This window comes from Pristis pectinata, chromosome 17 (assembly GCF_009764475.1).
Source record: "Pristis pectinata isolate sPriPec2 chromosome 17, sPriPec2.1.pri, whole genome shotgun sequence".
Classification (NCBI taxonomy): domain Eukaryota; kingdom Metazoa; phylum Chordata; class Chondrichthyes; order Rhinopristiformes; family Pristidae; genus Pristis; species Pristis pectinata.
This window is the reverse complement of record NC_067421.1, coordinates 17,869,368-17,891,347: the sequence shown is the minus strand read 5'-3', so window position 1 is coordinate 17,891,347 and position 21,980 is coordinate 17,869,368. Positions and strand designations below refer to the sequence as shown.

Here is a 21,980-nt window from a genome sequence, read left to right as displayed (position 1 = left end):
TCAGTTTCCCACTAGACTCCAGGTAAAGCTATAAGAAATTCAGTGAGGCCAGGGAAATTTCTTTATTGCTCATTTTACTTTTTGTACTCCAGAACATTATACTCATTGTTACTTCAGTGATAGAACATAGAACAATTACAGCACAATTCAGGCCTTTTGGCCCACAAAGCTGTGCCGAACATGTCCCTACCCTAGAAATTACTAGGCTTACCCATAGCCCTCTATCTTACTCAGCTCCATATACCTATCTAACAGTCTCTTGAAAGACCCTATCGTATCAGCCTCCACCACCATTTCTAGCAGCCCATTCCATGCACTCACCACTCTCTGAGTAAAAAACTTACCCCTGACATCTCCTCTATATCTACTCCCCAGCACCTTAAACCTATGTTCTCTTGTGGCCACCAATTCAGCCCTGGGGAAAAGCCTCTGACTATCTACCCTATCAATACCTCTCATCATCTTATACACCTCTATCAGGTCCCCCGTCATCCTCCGTCTCTCCAAGGAGAAAAGGCCGAGTTCCCTCAACCTGCTTTCATAAGGCATGCTCCGCATCCCAGGCAGCATCCTTGTAAATCTGCTCTGCACCCTCTCTATGGCTTCCACATCCTTCCTGTAGTGAGGCGACCAGAACTGAGCACAGTACTCCAAGTGGGGTCTGACCAGGGACCTATACAGCTGCAACATTACCTCCCGGCTCCTAAATTCAATTCCCCGATTGATGAAGGACAATACACCATATGCCTTCTTAACCACAGAGTCAACCTGCACCGCCGCTTCATTGTAATGGAAGTTGGACGAGAGCTGTGAGCTTGAATGCTGAAGAGTAGTTGAGAAGAAACTACATAATTAGTTATCACTTCAAATTTATGGCAGAGCTCAGAATCTGGTTAGAGAGATTTAAGAAGCAAATTGTGGAAAGAATGAGGTTCAAGCAAAAGTGAGATTAAAATAAATGGTAGTTTAATATTATAGTCTGCATTATGTATTTCTTTACAAAATTACTTTATTTTCCAGGATGACCATTACCTTCACTATTATTCACTGTGCAATCCATCGGAGTGCGTGTGTATGCACGCCATAAAAATCCTAAACAAAACAAAGTACTGGAAAAACTCAGGTCAGGCAACGACTGTGGAAAGAGAAACAGTCAATGTTTCAGGTCTGCAGATCTTCCATCACAGCCCTTCTGTGTTGCAGACCCGAAACACTGACAGTCTCTTTCCATAGCTGATGCCAAACCTGCTGACTTTTTTTTTTCAGATTTCCAGCTTCTGTAAATCTTTTAGATTTAATTTTTTTCCCCAATTTTCATAAAAATCCTAATCTGCACTGCACTTGAGGAATATTAAATTTCCTAATAACACACACTTCTTTTGACGGAAGGAATAAATTAATAAAAAATACGTTGAAGTAATGAATCATCAGGTGAGAAAGAAATCACAAAGGAAAACAGAATAGGAAGATTTCCTTCTACCTCTTTTGGCAAGCATTGAATATTGTCAGCTTTAACCCCCTGACTTGGTTCTGTTGTACCATTTTTAAATCAACCATTTCCTTGTCAATCAAACAATTACAAAAGGAGATCACAGCTCTCTTCACTTTGCTTGTTTAAGATTATGAACCGTTGACAGTTTTGCATTTTGGATTAGGTTTTGGATCAGGGTTGAAACAACCAATCTAGTACACCAGAATGAATGAGGGGAGGCTTTGGAAAGATGGGAAGCGAGCTAACCAAGGTAGACAAAACCTTCTTATTTTAAGAAAAAGAGGTATAAGGTATAGAATAATTTTAATCCACTGAAAAATCTTCTAGTTTTAGGACACATTGGTTTAAAAAGAAGTTACAAATTACAGTAAAGCTCTGATAATCTGCTATCTGATTGCTCAGAAACAGCGATGGTTCCCACGTTCCTTTTAAACTACTGGATTCCGTGGATAATTTATTATGTTGCAGTATTGCTCAACATCTAAAAATGCGAATTAAATGTGTGTTGGGGTATTACTTGGAAATAACATTAAAGAGTCGGGAAAAACTGCCAGAACAGCACCAAGTTTCCAAGCGTGTCAGATTAATGGAGTTTTACTGTAACTGAAAGAGAACTAGTAACAAATAAAAACATTAACATTAAAATAAACCATGAGGTAGTATGATGAAATATGTTAAAATCAAAAGGTGTAGTGTAATGAACAAATCAGAACAAGTTAAAGGAAATATAATTAATATGCACTAATAAAGCACAGCAGAAGCATTTCTTAAAAATGTTATTAAACAAGAGATAATGAAATTAAAGGTATCTCATACTAAATAAAACACACCAGAGATTAACTGCTTATACCCTGGAATCCAGGGGATGATAATATAGGAGACTGTGTACATTGGTGAAGTGAATACAAAAATATGGATTGGCCACTCCAAAGAGACAATAAACATGGTTGAGTGGAGAATATATGGTTGGTGTGTAGTGCAAAGGGTAAAACAATGAAGCATTGTCACACCTTATTGGAGAAGATTAAGGGTTATGACTCGCCAGATCATGCTCCTCCCCTTCCCCCACCCTTTCATTCTGGCTTCTGACCTTTTTCTTTCCAGTCCTGATGAATGGTCTCAGGCCAAAACGTCAACTATTCATTTCCCTCCATAGATTCTGCCTGACCTGCTGAGTTCTTCCAGCACTTTTTGTGTGTTGCTCCAGATTTCCAGCATCTGCAGTCTTTCTTGTGTCTCCATTAAGGGTTATGATATTGAGGAAGCAAAACCAAACTGGATTAAAAAGTGTTTGGAATGGTGAAAACAAGGGGGTTAAGGGGAGCGTTTCCAGCGAGGTTATAGATAGATACCAAGTTTAAGGTGGTCCTGCACAACCCTAATCACTACCTCAGTATAGCAACACTATGACCACTTTGCACTACAATGGACTTTGTTTCTTTTGTTCTGTGTTCTTCCTTGTATAATTTTTGTTAATTTATATTTTTCTTGTGAACGTTGTGTCTCTAATGCTACGTGCCTGTGATGCTACTGCAAATAAGTTTTTCATTCTATCTGCGCATACATGCACTTGTACATATGACAATAAACTCTACTTTCACTATTCAAAGACTATTTTTAGTCACTATTTACTTTCACCTATTTGTCTACAGATCTAAGGAATCCGTGCCAAAATTAGGAATTAACATCAACTGTCTTTGATGAATGTTCTTTAGAGGTTAAAGTGAAGTTTTGAAAAGGATAAAATGTGATGTTGGATTTGGAAGTGGTTTAAATATTGCAGATGGAAAAGCAGTGCAAAATTTGAAACAATTCATTGTGGATTTTAAAAATAACAGCAATAAAATGCATCCTGAATGAAAGTAAACTCAATATCGAGGATTTGGGATAAAGGTTCACAAGATATCAAAGGTAATATCTTATGTGACAAGACTAAGATGCGAATCAATACATTTCCCTGCCCCACCCCAGAAGTAGTGCTGAATATAAAAGCCAAGTAGTAATGAGGAGTTTAAAGTGTTTAAAATTACGGAAGGATTACACAAGACGCATAGAAGCAGATAATTTCCACTGGACAACATTTAAGAGCCATCTTGACAGGTACCTGGATGAGCAGGGCATAGAGGGATATTGAATTAATTCAGGCAAGTGGGATTAGTATAGAAAGGCATGATGATCAGCAAAAACACGATGGGCCGAAGGGCCTGTTTCCAAGTTGTACAGTTCTATTGCTCTATAATTACAAGGTCAAGGAGTTATGAGGAGTTCAACATTAAATACAAGATTTCGAACTGACAGTGAGGAAACAGCTTCATGCATCATTGCACATACAGAACCACTTCCAAAGCAACCAGCAAAAGCAAACTATTTCAATGGATAGAAATGATGGTGAAGAGGTGGAAAGGATATGGGGACTGTGTGGCTAAATATTATGAGGCTCATTTCATTGCAGGTGCACACCCAGATGCACTGATTGAGCTGCTCCCATATTGCAACAATATGTACTGCACCAGGCGTGTTTTTAAAGCCAGTTTTGCAAAACGTGGAAAAACTAGGCCATTCAATCCAACAAACAATCTGCTGGAGGAACTCAACAGGTCAAGCAGCATCTGTGGGAGGAAAGGAATTGCGATGTTTCGGGTCAAAATCCTGCATCAGGATGCAGGGCTTTGACCTGAAATGTTGACAATTCCTTTCCTCCCACAGATGCTGCTTTACTCGTGAGTTCCTCCAGAGGATTGTCTGTTGCTCCAGATTCCACACCTGCTCTCTCTTGTGGCCATTCAATTCACTTTTGAATTTTGCCACTGAATTAAGATTGTGACCGATCAGTAACTCATTCCCAATTATCTGCCCAGTGACTTAGTTCTACCCTTGACACTCTCACCGAAACCCAACTAAAATTCACAAAATCCTTCTTACCAGACCCAGCAAATGCATAAAACATCAAGGAATTAAAGTATCTATCAGAGTAAAATAAAACACATCAGGGATTAACAGGATAGATCTTGGGGATGATTATACAACAAACATAGATGAAATGAGCAATGCCCTTGTTTACTTTACTGTTCAACAAATAAAATCCACCTTTGATTTCAATACATAAACAGACAGGTTGGCAGGAAGTTTCATAGGCTTGCACAAACTCCTGCTCATTGGAAACAAATTTTCTAACAGACATGTAAAAATCAAGGTATGCAGTGCGAGCCTTCCTCCATCACTCTTCCATTCCAGTAAAAGATCTGCAGAATACTATGAAATTCATCCTTGCACATCAGAACTCAATATAAAAAAAATATGCCAGTGAATAACAGCACTGTATACCCTTAATATCACTGCCTTACACAATATTTTCTTTGTGAATGATGGTACAGATTCATGATTTCAGAAGCTTGCAGTGTTGCACACACATGGTCATTAATGGGGGGAAACGACCAACTCAAGTTTTAGTTTGCATGCAGGAAAGAAGTTAAACAGCAGGTAACCCTGAGGTTATTGTTCCACCCCTCAATAACTAGCTTCCAGATAATAGTTACCATTAAGCAGATCTGCTGAATCTAAAATGGCCCCAGTTAAATTAAAAAATCAACACAGGATAAGACACAGAGAGGAAGCATGCTCCATCATTCAATAAGATGACTGCTGTTCTTGATCTTAACACTTTCCTGCCTGATCACAAAAAACCTCTATTTCTCTTTAATCCAAATTTTCCAATATCAACCAATTATGTAAGACCCTGACGATATTGTGTACAGGTCTGCTCTCCCTGCCTAAGAACGGATATAATTACAATAGGAGGATTGCAACAGAAGGCTTCAGTGATTGGACCTGGTGTGTGAAAACCAACATCTACCCTAGAATGATTCCCAGGATTGGGGTTTTATCACATGAGGAGAGAATAAGCAGACTGGACCTGTATCAGTTTAGGAGCAGAGAAGATCTCAATGAAGCACAAAGTTCTTACAGGGCTTCACACAGTAAATCAGGGAAAAGGTTACTCCTGGTTTGTGTGTCAAGAATCAGAAGTCAGTCTCCAAATAAAGGTTCAGCCATTTAGGACTGAGATGGAAGGAAACCTCCTCAATCAGAAGGTTGTGAATTTTTGGAATTCTCGGTCCGAGAAGGCCGTGAAGGCTCTATCACTGTGTACATTCAAGAGAAAGATTAGGGTTCTTGATATTAAAGGAATAATGGATTTGGAGATAGTGCAAGAAAGTGGCACTGAGGTCAAAGGTCAGTTGTAATCTCATTGAATAGCAGAGGGACCAAATAGTCTGCTCCTGCTTTTATGTTCTATTGTTAATTATTTTCAATGTCTTAGTCTCAACAGATCTCAGAGTTAGTGAATTCCAAAGACTGAGTCCCTGAAAGTTATTCCTCCTCATCAGTCTTCAATAAGTGATCTGTTATTCTGAAACCATGTCTGCTCGCATCAGACTTACACAAGGAGAAACATCTTAAGTGCCTATTCCTGTCAAGCCCCCCTCAATTTTTTTCATATTTCCAGGAAATCACTTCTCATTGGTCTAAACACCAATGAGCAGAGAAACAACCTCTCAAACTTACTCATGAAACAATTGCCTTCATCCCAGGAAGGAATCTGGTTAACCCTTTGTGTAGGGGAAATCTATATATAGTACTTCAGGTCTGGTCTGACCAATGATACCAAAACGAGAATAATTAAAAAAGATAATTATTTTCAAGTGTACCCAACGTGATGTGTTGAGAGAGGCAGTTCCTTCTTACAAAGAGACAATGCTTCCACATCTTGGGGAAAGAGGCAATTTTAATAACAATTTAAAAAGTTCAAAATACCATAACCATCTTCTCAACTCAGTGGGGAAGATAGATTAACAGCACCTTCTAACAAAATAATGCACATTTATGCAATTGCAACTTTAATGCAAAAGACTTACCATTACTGTTGGGCCATGGGTGTAAACTTCTGCTTCTTATTAGTGTTTCATCTAATCTTCCACCAGAAGGATTATCCACATACTGCCGACCCTGCTCCAGGGCATTGAAACACTCTGTGCAAAATCGCTGTTATCGGCTCTCAGCTTGTCATAGTTCCAGTTTGCTGATTGAAGTGCTGATCTATCCAAGGAAATGTAATCCAAAGAACTTAGAGAAGTGAAAGGTCCTGTACACTGGTCCTGTATGAGGAAAATTAGGTTTGACGTTGGGTCATGTGGCCTCTTCGAACCATCAAACCCTTGTGGTTCTATAGAATTCCTGCACAGTATCAATCGCCTTTCTGCAGCTTGACCAATTTCAGAGGTCCTCCCAAAAATATCAAATTCATCCTCAAGAAAGAGACCTGCATTATATCCAAGCCTGCGATTTACAACAGCACTAAATCCACAGGTGCATGAATTCTGAGCTTCGTTGGTTGGATCTGGATGTATAAATCAACATCTGCCCCTTTGGTATCACAAACGCAGATACAGCAGCTATCAAAGTTGCGATCCTTGAAGAAATTCATCACTGAATCTGATAAGATTAGTGTAACATACAAGCTGTGCGCTTGTGGAATTGACTGTATGGTCGCTGGCTCTACTGAGTTCAATGGTCGTGTTGTCGAGGGTGTCGAGGCAGGAGAACAGAGATCAGCACTGTCGTACTTTACTGAACCCTGCCCACTGGCAGTCCCAGCACCACGGGGAGTCCTTGGTGTTCTTGGTGTGCGAGGCGTAGGGACAGAAAAGCGTGGGGTTGCTGGAGACGGCAATATACCAGCACCGCTGTTACTAGCAGGTGCAGTACTGCTTACTGCCAAAGGTGTGCTCATCTGAGGAGTGCTCATCTGTATATAATCTTCTGTCAGACTCCCAACACTAGGCACATTGCTGTAAGATAAACAGTTGGTCTCAGAAAAAAAAAATGTGCTTTCAGATAGTTATGGTAGAATTAATTACTTTCATGTACGAGAAAATAATGCTAAATAGAAGAACAACCACAATGTGAAAGTATAAAAGAAGCTTTTGCTGACAGTAATGAAAAGTATAATCCTACCTCCAACACTTTAAAGTTTTTGATCTCACTCCCCCTTTACTTAAGTTTTCAAAATACCATTAATAAGCAATAATGTTAAATACATTTTCAATTACTTCATTTTTTCAAGTGTCTAAAGTGCAAATATACTCGCATAAAAAGAACATGGAGGGAAATAACTATAACACAGACAACTGAGTGTTGCTACATTTATTAAGATAGGCCAAAGAAAGGTAGACGTTTGAACAGAACTCCATCTACTATTAACTGAAAAAGACTACAATTTGAAATACAGAACTCTATACTTTTATTTGCATCATATTTAAAACTATTACTTCAAACTTCAGCTTAAGTTAAAAATATTTAATTAACTTAAAATGTAACCAGTACCTTCCACAGCATGCACGAATGCACAAAAGGAACTTTTATTTTTAAATGCATGATTCCAACAGGTATAATTGAAGCAGCATGCTTTCTCAAGACTTACACATATCCATCCCGAATTAATGAAGCAGATGATGGTACAGGCAATTGTTCAATTTTAGGAGGAATCGCCCACGATGGTCTGTATAAGCAGGCATCTGGTATTTTCAGAGGGGCGAGGCATTGACTGGGTACTGCCTTCAGTGGCGCGAACATGGAAGACCCAACAAAAGCTTTTGCCTTTGGGGGTTTGTGTACAAAAGAGAAATCCTGGAACAGAGCATCAAATAAGCTGATACTTCTGAAATCCATTTCTTGTAACCAAAAGAACAAAGTAACTTACAATTCAAATATTTATTTTGAAGTACCGATAGAAGAAAAATGAAATGTGCTTTAAAGAATAAAATATAAACAATTCCAATGGAAACTTTATTTTTGAAAATAGAAACAAAGCACTTTTTGTTTCTACTAACCGTTATTTCTTCAGGCTTAGGGCTACCCAGTCCATCTTCTACCTCCATTTTGAATTCTGTGAACTGGGCTGCAGTTACACTGCTCACTGGATTTTCCACACTGTTGATCCCTGCAACCATCTCAGAATTAACACCATCTTTATAGTTCATCACTGGAGAGAATGCCGGATGTTGTTCCAGCGATGGAGGGGTTGGAAACATTCTTTGCAGGTCAGCAACAGCTGGAAAAAACAACAAAATTATATCAAGAACTTGCTCATTTATGCAAACTCTAAATTTATAACCACTTGTTTCTAGTCATCATCCAACTTACATAAAGTTCAGTAAATATTAGGTCAACAATATTGTCTTATATTCATCAAAAATCATCAACTCTGCCTTAGCAATGTCAAAAAAGGACAGTAGTTCATATTGAAAATCTTACTACAAACTATTGTTTATTTTCGAGTTTACTGTCTTGTGTGTCCATACCCACGGTATAAATGCCATGAAAGTGAGCTTTTTGCAGCAGCAGCAGAACAGTACATTACAAACATGACAAACATAAATTATGTAAACTTAAATTAACATAAATTAATTACAAAATTGAACTTTTGTAATTGTGTGTTCACTAATATACCCCAACCCTCCATTCAATAAATATGTAATATTCTCAGGACCAGAACATGAAAATGTTGACAAACTGCTTAAACGCATACTTGGAGGATAAGGCCCTGTAGTCTTCACGTCTTTGCCAACAGCTCGATCTTCTGACCCTGCATTTGCTGGTTTAGATCGTGTCGGAGAAGAAGTCTGCAATTATCAGAAATAATAGATAAATTATGAATTTAAACTTGTTATTTTTAAATCATTCAGTTTGAATTTGGACCAAGCAAAAAAAAGGTGGGGCAAGAAAACCAGTCAACTGCAGAATAAGCAAGAGATGTGCGAATTTCAGAAATATTTCTTCCACCCCCACCCCATGTGTACCCCGAACAAATTGTCCATGCTATAGCTTAACTATGACTAATTTTAATTTGAAGCAGCAAAGTAGTTAATAAAATCCAAACTGATTATTTTGATTTCTATTTCTGGCCCTCAAAAATGAAATTTCTGGTCTGAAGTTGCAATCCTTCATGGAGAAAGATAACAGAAACAAGGTTGCCTCAAAGCAGAAAAATTACCAACTGGATAAATTTGCAATGGATATCCTTTGCATAATTGAACTGCCTAAACATTATACAATTTCATTCAGTCTGAGGCCCTATGACTAACTAATCTAAATATTAAAATAGATAATTTTTAAGAATTTATTTTTATTGCTCACTCTCAAAATTGAAATCTCTGGTTCTTAAGTGCAATTGTTCATGGAGAAAGTTAACAAACAAGGTTGCTTTAAAGTGATAAACCATTTAGCACTATGAAGCAAACAGGAGAATTTGGAAGACAACCTGGATTAGATTGAGGTCCATGTCAATTGTAAAGCCGGAAATCCAACAGGGAAACAGACTCTTGGCCTCAATGTACCTCGTTACGGCCTTGCACCTTATTGTCTTGCCTGCATTGCACTTTCTCTGTAACTGTAATACTTTAATCTGCATTCTGTTATCGTCTTCCCTTGTACTACCTCAATGCACTGATGTGATGAAATGATCTGTATGGATGGCAAGCAAAACAAAGCTTTTCACTGTACCTCAAACCATGTGACGATAATAAACCTATAATATCTGGGGGGGGGGGGGGGGGGGGGGGGGGTGGTGGGGGAGGAGGACTAATATGCCCACTTAAATCAGAAAATCCACCAAGGTGCTGCCTTGTTTCCTCATCATTTTTGACAGTATGAAACAAGTTGTAATTAGTAACCAGGATAAAGATCTTCTCGGAAAGGCAGAACAGCTGTCCAACAGGTCAATGAGTGTTCTTCGCATGAAAAGTTTTGCTGAGTACTTCCATTATTTTCTTCTACTTTCTTTACAGTATTGTGCAGGTTATGTCTAGCGATTTGTTTTTAATTAGAGAATAACAATGCCGATAAAAGCAAGAAAAATTCCAATGCCGACCTCTTTGAATGAAAAAGACTGGGGACTTTCTGGTGTCAAAATTACCAATAAACACGAAGTGCAAAGCCACAATCATAAAAATTGCAAAAATTTCATTGAAGCCAATAGTACAAAAAAAATCTTTACTCTCAAAACATGTAAAACTCTGCGACACTGCTAGATGCAACATGGTGATCAAATTTAATGGCGTATTTAATATTCTGATCAAAACAATTTATTGCTTTGTAAAACTGAAAGCAGATATACAGACATAAAAGTATTACGAGCAATATAATATTATGTTTAAAATAGCTTAAACTGAAAGAGACAAATACAATTTTAATTTAATTCCACTATAATAATGGAACCAAACTAATTATGAACAGAAGCAAGCAGTACTTAATTTGAAAATTGCAATATAAAACCTTAGAACCATTATTTCTGTGGGTGGTCATAGAAGGTTTCTATAACCCTAATTTATGGATTAATTTGTATCTGCAACTAACACACAATTTTGTCATGCACCTGCAAGTTTATTAAGGTCAAAGTCCCCTAAAGAAGGCCAACATCACAAACAATTAGTAACTTTAAAAAAAAAGCATTCAATTGCCAAGATGATATTGTTTTATGTTGTTAGTACGAATCCACTTACTCCATTCTCCTCATCATCAGAGTTGTCAAAAAGATTGTCCAAATCATTCAAAGACACCACAAGATCAGTTTCCCGTGTGAGGCTTGCAGGTACTGTCCGCCCGGTTGGAGATTGCCGTGTTTCTAAAAAATAAACAATCCACATTCTAGAATTCTTTATCCTTGCTAAATAAAATAAATCATCTTGTCAAGTTTTCTTAAAGATTGCACATGCATTTCACTATCTTGTGCTTTTCAGGAGTGACTTCAGGATTGGTGCGTACTGTTGGGGATTATTCAAGAGTTACGGAATTATGTGGATAGCAGGCATTAACATAAATGAGAACCCATCTTCAAACAAAAAAATCCTGCTGGTGGAACTCAGCGGGTAAGGCAGCATCAGTCCAGAGGAAGGCCTCGATCCAAAATGTTGACTGTCCATTTCCCTCCACAGATGCTGCCTGACACGCCGAGTTCCTTCAGCACTTTACTGCTCCAGATTCCAGTGTGTGCAATATTTTGTGTCTTCAAAAAAGTACAGTCTGTAACTTACATTTGAAATGTTTTGAAATTAAAAGGATAGCTTTGTAAACAAACCGTACTGTATATAGAGCACAGGCTACTGGCTCACAGCAGGAGGCCAATCAATAGATAGGATTTGCAAACTCCACATGACCATGAGAGGTTCTCATATGTATCAGCCAAATGTAAGACGATGGGGATATGTTAACTGGCCTCGATCAAACCAGACATCAAACATTTCAGCTAAGTTATTTTGTACCATTTTGACTGAGATCAAGGAAGCTTCCAGACCGGACTTATTTTGTAACTGAGCACATTAAACTTGGTCATACTCGTATATGCTTGAACATAGTAATATAGTCATATAATGGGGATATTTGTGTATCCAGACAGTCACCCCTCACAACACTAACTTTGCGTGTCTGGGTTCTCGGTCCTCAGAAGCCGTGGGAATTACAAAGGCGTTTGAACGTTTAGAGGTGTCTTGTCAATTATAGTGTGCTTCCATTGTAAATACGTACTTCAATTGTCAGATGCTAAATATTGAAGTAAACAATGCCATTGCAGCTATTGAAATTGAACTGAATCACCTGCTGTTATCTTTGTATAAAAACTTGATGTACTTTGAGTTCACAGAGATTCGACTGCAAGGGTCTCCAAGGAAATGCCTGCTTTCTGTGATTAATAACAACCTTCTGCATTTATCATCTTCCAGTCTCCAGTGAGTCAGTCACAGTCACAACACTTGGGGGCTTATCCCAGAGACAATCATGACCATTACGTGACCAGTGACCACAGCAGTTTAAGGCAGTGAGTATTTTTAAGTTTAGTATCCCATAATTAAATCTGTTTGGGCCAATGACCACAGGATTACAAAGCATCAAAGAACACAGTGGAGAGCTGGAGGGGTCGATGTGGTGCATGTGTAAGGCATCTACTACAGAAAGTGCTGATTATTTTGGTGAGACAGGGTCATCAGTTGTGGTACATGGTAATTCACTGTTTGAAACATTGGGGGGGGGGGGGGGCTGCATACTGAACTGGCGAACACTAAGAACTGAGGGTGAGCACCTGTCAAAGTGCAGCGTAGCTACTGAGCTTGGTAGTGTGGAAGGCACCGCTTGGGATGCCAGAGGGGTGTGTGTATATACTTGCTCGCGGAAACTTCATAACAGGACATATGTCTGCAAGTCTGTGTGTGTGTTTGCATGTGCAATACTGTATCTTATGCTTTTCAAGAGTAACATCAGGATTGGTGGATACCTGATTTTGGAGCAGTGCTAAAAATAGACATGGCATCTTTTCCATCCGGTAACTGTGTGGCATGAGTAGGTGCAGCTTCCCTTGTACCAAATCCATCTTCTAGCTGAAAACAAAAAACAGTGAATCCTGAAACATCTTAGATTGGTTTACAAGATATGTAAATTATGCAGTGACACAAATTGGCCAATGCAAATTTTCTCTAACTCTATCAAAGACGTTGGAATACATTTCCTTCTAATTCAAATTCTAAGTTTATTTTCACATCTCCTTCGGGAACAAATCAGGTTTTGTGAATGACATTCAGCAGTTTTTTATATTCTGGAATCGATCCAATTTTTCTCCTCCTAAAATGACACATAATACATAATTAATTGCCCTAAGATATCCACAATAGGACCTAAATGGAACATTTTATATTTGTATGCTCACAGCCAAATTTAAATATGCCACTAGCAATCAAAAAATACTTTCCACTTGGCACATTATCTGCAAATTTACAAACATGGAAGAGGTTTAAAACAGGATTACCAAACTATCCCAAATGCAGCCATGACTTACATATGGTCAGAAATTTCATTTCTACTCTTCCAATGACTCTAGGGTCTATTATGTACATGAATAACCTACAGGTGACACCAGTGTCAAAAAATAACGAATGTAAGTGTTCATTGGACATTCCCCTTGATTACCTCGATTTCCAAATTCTACTCTGAAACTGGTGCACCTCCATTCAAAATGTTTGCGATTTCTTAGCCTATTAATTTTAATGCTTCAGATACACAATTATCAATAATTCATATTTGTAACTTGACCGTTTTCATATTACAAGCATAGAGTAACAGACCCCTCAGAACTCTTACAGTCTTCCAACAAGATTTTCTGTTGTTTATTTTCTGCTTTTTTTGGATATTTCCTGCTTTCCTTTGTCAAACATTTAACAAAACACTTAGTCTTTCTGTGGAATTCTCATCTGGAACCTCATAAAATGCACTTTAAAAATAACGTATTTCTATGTGTTTATTTGCCAAAAAATTGAATTCTCATTTGAATACTTTAATCTGTAGAAGCATATCCTATTGATCATGTGTCCATGTTTATGAACACCTTCCAGAATTTTTGAATCTTTGGACAAACACACAATAAACTATTTTCTTCACTATATCTGTCTCCTGCATTAAAAAAAAATTAGGAGTAAATGCATTAACATATTTAATACTGATGAAAACAAAAACATTTTTAATGAAATATTGAAAGCCGTAGTAGTGACACCTAAAATAGAATGAAGACAAAAATTATGTTTGGTTCTTTCTCCATACATATTTGTATCTAGACTTTAAACCCAAGTAGAAGTCAACGTATTTTTGTCAAAATAATCCCCATTGTAACCCATTTAAAACGCACATCAAAAACATTTCCATCAATGAATATGTGACCAATTTTGTTCAGGTGAATCAACAGTGAAAAAGTACAAAGTTCACTTTCTAAACAAATTGATTTTTTGTAATATTCCCACCTTTTCTACCTCTGCATAATCAATGAGACAAAAGGGAGAAAGAAGGATGGACAAATCAGAAACAACATAAAAATAACTAAGTATAGCTCATCCTTGACAGGTGGTTTTGAAACACAAAAAAAGATACAATGTTATATTTTGTCCTGAAGAATACAGTTACAATATTATTGCTGCTTACTTAGTACATTTGCTTAAAGACAACTGAACAGGTAACTACAACAAAAAGCAAATAAACTGTTTGGGAACAAATTTGAGAAAAAGTGTACCCAAGCAAATAACGCACATTTTCTTGGATACAATTTTTTTCCTCGGTACATATCTTAAGTGATTTTTATTAACTAGTATATTAAATGCAAAGTAAACTGTTAAGCATAAACAGGAGGAGGAATTTGTGCCTCGCTTCAAAGGTAAGAACCGATTACAAAAAGAATACAACAGAGCAACAGTAGCCAATTTAATTCTCTATGTTGTCTTTCACAATTTGGATACAAATATGTGTGAAATATTGAAATGTTACCTTATTCTGTTGCGATTTCTTAGTTGCATCTTTCTCAGAGCCCAGTTTAAACTTTTTAATGGAAGTAAAGCTGTATTCAATATCACCGTCCACAAAAGTATAAGGGTCATTAAGTTCCCCTGGCCCTTCACTCTGCTGCTGCATTAGTCGAGTTGGGTCCAGGTAATTAATTTCCTGAATATGTACCTGTCTCCTCTCTTCAGAAACCTTGAACCGTTTATGAGGTTGTGCTAGAAGTCTAAAAATAAAAAGCAAGACTTAATAGTGTACTCTTTAAGGAGAAACACGAATCAAACACATCAGTCAATATCAGAAAAAATGCTTCAAGAAAGACGGGCAAAGAGGAAATATGAAATGCAAATGCAAAAACCATAAAATAGTATAGCATCTATATACACAGATAATGAGAAGAAAATTATCAAATAGATTGGGCCATTGAGAAACATTAAAAGTCAATAAAAAAAATGTCAGGGATTCTGACATAGCCTCAGTTCTTAAACAAAAGGCTAAAAAGAAAGATCCATAACAGAAATCAAATGAAACATTACAATGGTTAAGAGAAAAATTAAAAACCTAACATTTAATTAATTAGTTACAAAGTTTATAACAAATACATATCCCTTAAAGGCACAAAAACCCAACAGGTAAAGTGGACCAACAACAGTTCACAATTGAATTTAAAACTCGTACAAGATCTAAGAAAAAGGTTTATAATGCTGGTTAAAAAAGAGGAACAAGTCTGAAGATTGAGGAAATTTCAGAATTCAGAACAGGTCAAAGAAATTGATAAGGAAAGTAGAATATGTGAATAATCAGGCTGTAAAAGCCTCCCCAGATATGTGAAAAGGGAAAGATTAGCAAAAGTTAAAACGGATCCTTATACAGGGAATAAGAAATGGCAAAGAAACATCAAAATTGTGTCTTTTTCAAAGAAAAAGATAAAAGAAAACTAATGAAAATAGTGGAGAAAAATAGTAAAAAAATAATTAGAGAAATGATTGGGACTGTAAGCTGGTAAATATTCAGGAACCGATAACCTGGATCTCAAGGTTTTGCTGGAGGTGGCTATGGAGATGGTGGATGCACTGGTTGACATCTTCCAAAATTCTAGGTTCTAGAACTGTTCGCACAGATTGGAAGTTGGTAATTGTAACCCCACTATTTAAGAAAGGAGGGAGAGAGAAAACAGGGAAACGACAGACTAGTTAGCCTTTCATTATTAGCATGGAAAATGTTAGAATTTATTACGAAGCCAGAGATAACAGCATATTTAGAAACACTAAAAGGAATGGGCACAGTCGACACGGATTTATGAAAGAAATCATATCTGGATTTACTCATATTTTGTGCTTGTCCGAGATTAAGGGGGAAACCAATAGATGCGGTGCAAATGAACTTTCAGAAGGCCTTTGATAAGATAGCACACAAGATGTTATTAAACAAAATTAGTGCACATGAGATTGAGGATTGGTTAACAGACAGGAGATGGCGGAAATCCCAGCTGGTACCACTGGGATTGTCATGGGTATCCATGCTGAGGCTCTAGTTGTTCACAATCAATATCAATGATTTAGATGAATGAGCCATACGATGGCTCTGATGATCTGCTGATGATACAAAGCTGGGTGACAGTGCAAGTTGTGAAGAGAATGCAGGTAAGTTTCCAGCCTAAGCGAATGGATGAGGACACAGTAAATGGTATTCAAGTTTGGGAACACATGAAGTCACCTTCAGATCAGAATGGAAAAAAAAGATCAGTGGGAACAGGTCATTGTTATGTTTCTAGAGGACGGTTTAAATCCCAGCATTGCTGCTTGAAAATTTTGACCATCTTTTTAAAAACTCAATTTCATTGTCACTTTGTTAATCCTACCAGATTGTTAGAGAAACTCATATGATGCACTATTGACCATTTGGAAAGGAACCCAACCAGTTTTAATTGACAGCTTGTCCAAACCAACAACTGACTCCAATGTGGTGGTTCTAAACTACCCCTAAAGTAATTGTGCATGCCACTCAATTGCTTCAAATTGGTATGACAGACCTTGGAAACTATTAGCAGACAGTGATATCCACATACCAAGAATATAAGTATACATGAAATATAAATAAATTTAAAAAATATAACAAATAAAATGAAGGTTAAAATCATTACATCCTCAGAGAAGGATAGTGTATGGAATTCTGGTCATGATGCAGGGTTGAATGGCATGATTAATATTTGTGTTCAGAAACTTCCATGTAGTTCCTGAACTCAAATCTAATGATCTGGCAATCAATAAGGAGGCAGCTACTTCCCCACAGAATGAAGGGCTTAAACCTAGATAACTCACACAAACTACTTGCCAGCTTACTATAAAAATTGTGAATGTAAAAAAAAGTCAGATACAGGAAATATTTAAGGTATCAGGTTGCCAGATTATCGAAGTGCATCTGCAAGAAAACAAAGGGTGATTATACCCTGACCTAACATATATTCACGCCCTATCACTAAAATTCATTGACTCAGTACAATTTCAGCTCCTTCTGTACCTTCTGCCCTATGAGCAGAAGAGTCTAAATATTGTCCCTCAACTATCATGTCCGACTCACAACAAAGTCCCAAACCTAGGTTCTTAAATGGCAGCTTCAGTACTTACTGCCTTACCAGGGTGAGCTTCAGGCCTTAAAGAAAATGAATCATGAGATTTAAATTTGAACTGAAAGGTAAATCAACGGAAAAGAATTGTGCTTGCTTCAATTTGCTCAGTTTACTTCATTGCTTGTGCCAACATCAATAATGTAAAAGGCCAATTCAGTCTGTGCTCATTTTTTCCCAACCTTCTTGATTCTCAGAACCTACCAGTTGCTGTTTAAACAATAAATAACCCGAGGTGATTTCCCCACAACACACACATATTGGAAAAAAATATAAATAGCTGAAATCACAACACAATGTTTTCTCAATAGTTCATAAAGACAGCCTAATCACTTTTGCCCAATTACTTGAAATGATACTGGAATCTAATGAACAACTTGCTGGTAAGACTGCAGCATCATTTGATAAGATTACTGTAAATATGTTCAACTGGAATTTTTCAGGTATTGATTATCACTTTTTAAATACTAAGACAGAGAATATACTATGCAAGATGAAATAGCTGGGCATTGCTTTTTCAGGAAGTGGGGAGTGTTTATGTACTTGTGCAAAGCCAAATAATACAAATCTGCAATATTACCACATTCAGAATTTTGTTTAAAACACTTCCAAATAAAGTACAAATTTACACCTAGTAAGACATATGAAAAATCATACAGGCAGTCCCTAGGTTACGACAAGAGTCCCATTCCTGAGAACTGTTTAAAACCCAAACTGTTAGCAAGTAGGAAATGAACATAAATAATGTGGGGGAGAGCGAGCAGATATGGGAAAAGCAGCCGCCAGCCAGTCTCACCAATTCAACGAGTGATTGATTGAGTCTGCTCAGTGCTCCCAGCTCTGCTCGGCTCGACCCAGCCCCCAGTCGTCACGGCTCAGTGGGAGTGGGGGAGAGAAGGCACGTGGAAATGCCCCGTTTCCACTAGGCAGAAGACTTCTACAGTCCCACAGTAGCAGCAAATCCATCCCCACCCATCCCACCGGTGTCACAAACATTTGTTCATAGGTGTGGGCTTCCATGAGTCAGGCATTCGTAACATGAGGAGGGCCTGTAACTGCTTCGTTACGTTCTCAACACTTTGAATAATATAATTTATATGCAATAATAAATTTTATTCTACAACTTTCAATCCAGAAGTATATTAACCATTTTGACCAAGTTCTTTAATTGTTCATTTTAACATTCACTAGTCTTTGTTCATCAGTATTTATTCAGACATATAGTGGCATGCAAAAGTTTGGGCACCACTGGTCAAAATTTCTGTTACTGTGAATAGCTAAGCGAGTAAAAGATGACCTGATTTCCAAAAGGCATAAAGTTAAAGATGACACATTTCTTTAATATTTTAAGCAAGATTATTTTTTTTTATTTCCATCTTTTACAGTTTCAAAATAACAAAAAAGGAAAAGGGCCCGAAGCAAAAGTTTGGGCACCCTGCATGGTCAGTACTTAGTAACACCCCCTTTGGCAAGTATCACAGTTTGTAAATGCTTTCTGTAGCCAGCTAAGAGTCTTTCAATTCTTGTTTGGGGGATTTTCGCCCATTCTTCCTTGCAAAAGGCTTCTAGTTCTGTGAGATTCTTGGGCCATCTTGCATGCACTGCTCTTTTGAGGTCTATCCACAGATTTTTGATGACGTTTAGGTCATGGGACTGTGAGGGCCATGGCAAAACCTTCAGCTTGTGCCTCTTGAGGTAGTCCATTGTGGATTTTGAGGTGTGTTTAGGATCATTATCCTGTTGTAGAAGCCATCCTCTTTTCATCTTCAGCTTTTTGTTTTAAATAGACAGTGTGATGTTTGCTTCCAGAATTTGCTGGTATTTAATTGAATTCATTCTTCCCTCTACCAGTGAAATGTTCCCCGTGCCACTGGCTGCAACACAAGCTCAAAACATGATCGATCCACCCCCGTGCTTAACAGTTGAAGAGGTGTTCTTTTCATGAAATCCTGCACCCCTTTTTCTCCAAGCATACCTTTGCTCATTACGGCCAAAAAGTTCTATTTTAACTTCATCAGTCCACAGGACTTGTTTCCAAAATGCATCAGGCTTGTTCAGATGTTCTTTTGCAAACTTCTGATGCTGAATTTTGTGGTGAAGACACAGGAAAGGTTTTCTTCTGATGACTCTTCCATGAAGGTCATATTTGTGCAGGTGTCGCTGCACAGCAGAACAGTGCACCACCACTCCAGTCTGCTAAATCTTCCTGAAGGTCTTTTGAAGTCAAACGGGGGTTTTGATTTGCCTTTCCAGCAATCCTACCAGCAGTTCTCTCAGAAAGTTTTCTTGGTCTTCCAGACCTCAACTTGACCTCCACCATTCTCGTTAACTGCCATTTCTTAATTACATTACGAAATGAGGAAATGGCTACCTGAAAACGCTTTGCTATCATCTTGTAGCCTTCTCCTGCTTTGTGACTGCTGATTGTTGGGACAAGGTTTGAGGAGTCAGGGTATTTATAAAGCTTTGAAATTTGCATCCCCGGCCTTTCCTAATGATGACTGTGAACAAGCCATAGCCCTAACAAGCTAATGAAGGTCTGAGACCTTGGTAAAAGTTATCTGAGAGCTCAAATCTCTTGGGGTGCCCAAACTTTTACATGGTGCTCCTTTCCCTTTTTCACTCTAAAATTGTACAAATCAAAAATAATACACTAATCTTGCTTAAAATGTTGAAAAGAAAGTTTCATCTTTAACTTTGACTTTTGGAGATCAGTTCATTTTCTACTCACTTAACTATTCACAGTAACAGAAATTTCGACCAGGTGTGCGCAAACTTTTGCATGCCACTGTAACTAATACAAAACATGTTAGTACCGCAATATACTTCATACCAATTAATATTTTAAAAGCCAGGAACAGCAATGATTTCTATTTTAAAAATCCAAATCACACTTTAATGCAACACCTCAAAATTTTGGATGCAGCACGAATAAAAACCAATTAATTTTAAAATACAAACATTACCGTCTTAGTGCTGACCCATCTGGATTATCCATCTTGCTGTCACATCTGTCACAGTGCAGTTCTGGTGGCCTGAACTCTCTTTCTGCACAGGAAAGAGTTTTGTAACACTGCCATGAGATTTTATCTGAAGACTCCAAATTTTGTGCAGCGATACCATTATATAAAGTTGTCTCGCTGACTTCCGGCACTGGTGGTAGTCTTTGTGATAAAAGCCCAGTCTTATCATCAAGACTGGGAATTGCCTGAAGTTCCAGACCATTACTGTACAGCAATGGATTGATGGGCACAGGAGCTCCTTCCAAACCTTCTGCTTCTGGACCCCTTGGTTGGGGGCTAAGAGTTGGTGGAAGTGGAGAGATGGGAGAATGTGGTGAATCCATAGGATTCAAATTAAGTGGCTTGCTCTGGTTTCCTGGAGGCCCAGATGCTGGCTTGCCATATTTCCTGTTGTTTTGCATTTCTAAGGGGACATCAAGGCCAACTAATCCAAGCTTCTGTCCTGTAGGATCCTGTTCCATACAAAGCTCATCTGTTAATGACAGTCGATGATGAAATGGAGTCATAGGCCGTTTCTGTTGCTTATCTCCTTTTTCCTGCTTCTCATTTGTCTTGTGCTTAGAGGAGGCAGACGATGGCAGGGAAGCACAAGGAAGCCCAGTACTAAAGCCAGGCTGGGAAATGGATGGTGGTCGGTTTGTGCCCATTGCACTTCGCTGCTTTAGAAGCTTTTGCCTGCAAATGAAAAATAAAAATGTTCTGAGGGCATATTCAGTAATAATCAAATATATTGTTTCAAGAGCATGTCCAGACAGCACCATGTCAGAACAAAAAAAATCAACAAGGCCAACACTGGGTGTTAACCTTGTGTAAGAATAAATAACTTTTTGTAGTAGAGAAGTAAAATCTACAGGTCTCAATCTTGAGGAAGTAGTAATACACTGAAGAATTACAAAAACTACACAATATATTTTATTACCCATTTCTTTATGTTGGCATAACAATAAATTCTAATTATAATGAACTGCATGAACAAATGTAAGATACTTCATTGGATTGGCAAAATGCTTATTCATTTCCTTGAAAGTTAGACAGCTGTTCTGCAGAAAGCTCAACATCCACAAACAGATGAAATTGTTTGAGCCAAGAGGGAAGGTTACCCAAGAATGAAATTACTGCTGCAGTAAAGATACGACAGAAACAAAATGAATTGCAGGAAAGTTAAGACATTTTCAATCACATTTTTGGTTCTTTGATAAGGAATGTCGTACTGGACCCTTCTGAATTACAATGGAAGCAAAACAGCAACTTGAGAAGTAGGTCAAAGTAGCAACCTCTCAGAAATGAAATCAAGGGAACCACTGCAAAGAAATACTGAAGGTAAATACTTTTTCAAACCACATGGCTTATCTACAGTAGATATTTAGCATTTTCAATTTAGTAATCACCAAAATAAAGGACATCAACACAGCATTAATAAAAAGTGCTAGCAGGATTCTGAAGATCTGTATTTCAAATCAGTTGAGAGGTCAGC

The 21,980-nt window shown here is 37.8% G+C and overlaps 1 protein-coding gene across 1 annotated transcript in view; it reads right to left on the bottom strand.

The window, feature by feature from the left end:
• Positions 1-21,980, bottom strand: part of LOC127579350 (mediator of RNA polymerase II transcription subunit 13-like) — a 167,422-nt gene that overhangs the window by 18,983 nt on the left and 126,459 nt on the right. Inside the window, 10 exon segments of the mRNA XM_052032086.1 lie at positions 6,409-6,528; positions 6,531-6,896; positions 6,899-7,341; positions 7,974-8,179; positions 8,383-8,603; positions 9,081-9,174; positions 11,053-11,174; positions 12,816-12,918; positions 14,846-15,083; positions 20,450-21,181. Of these exon segments, the coding sequence (XP_051888046.1) occupies positions 6,409-6,528; positions 6,531-6,896; positions 6,899-7,341; positions 7,974-8,179; positions 8,383-8,603; positions 9,081-9,174; positions 11,053-11,174; positions 12,816-12,918; positions 14,846-15,083; positions 20,450-21,181 (2,645 nt within the window).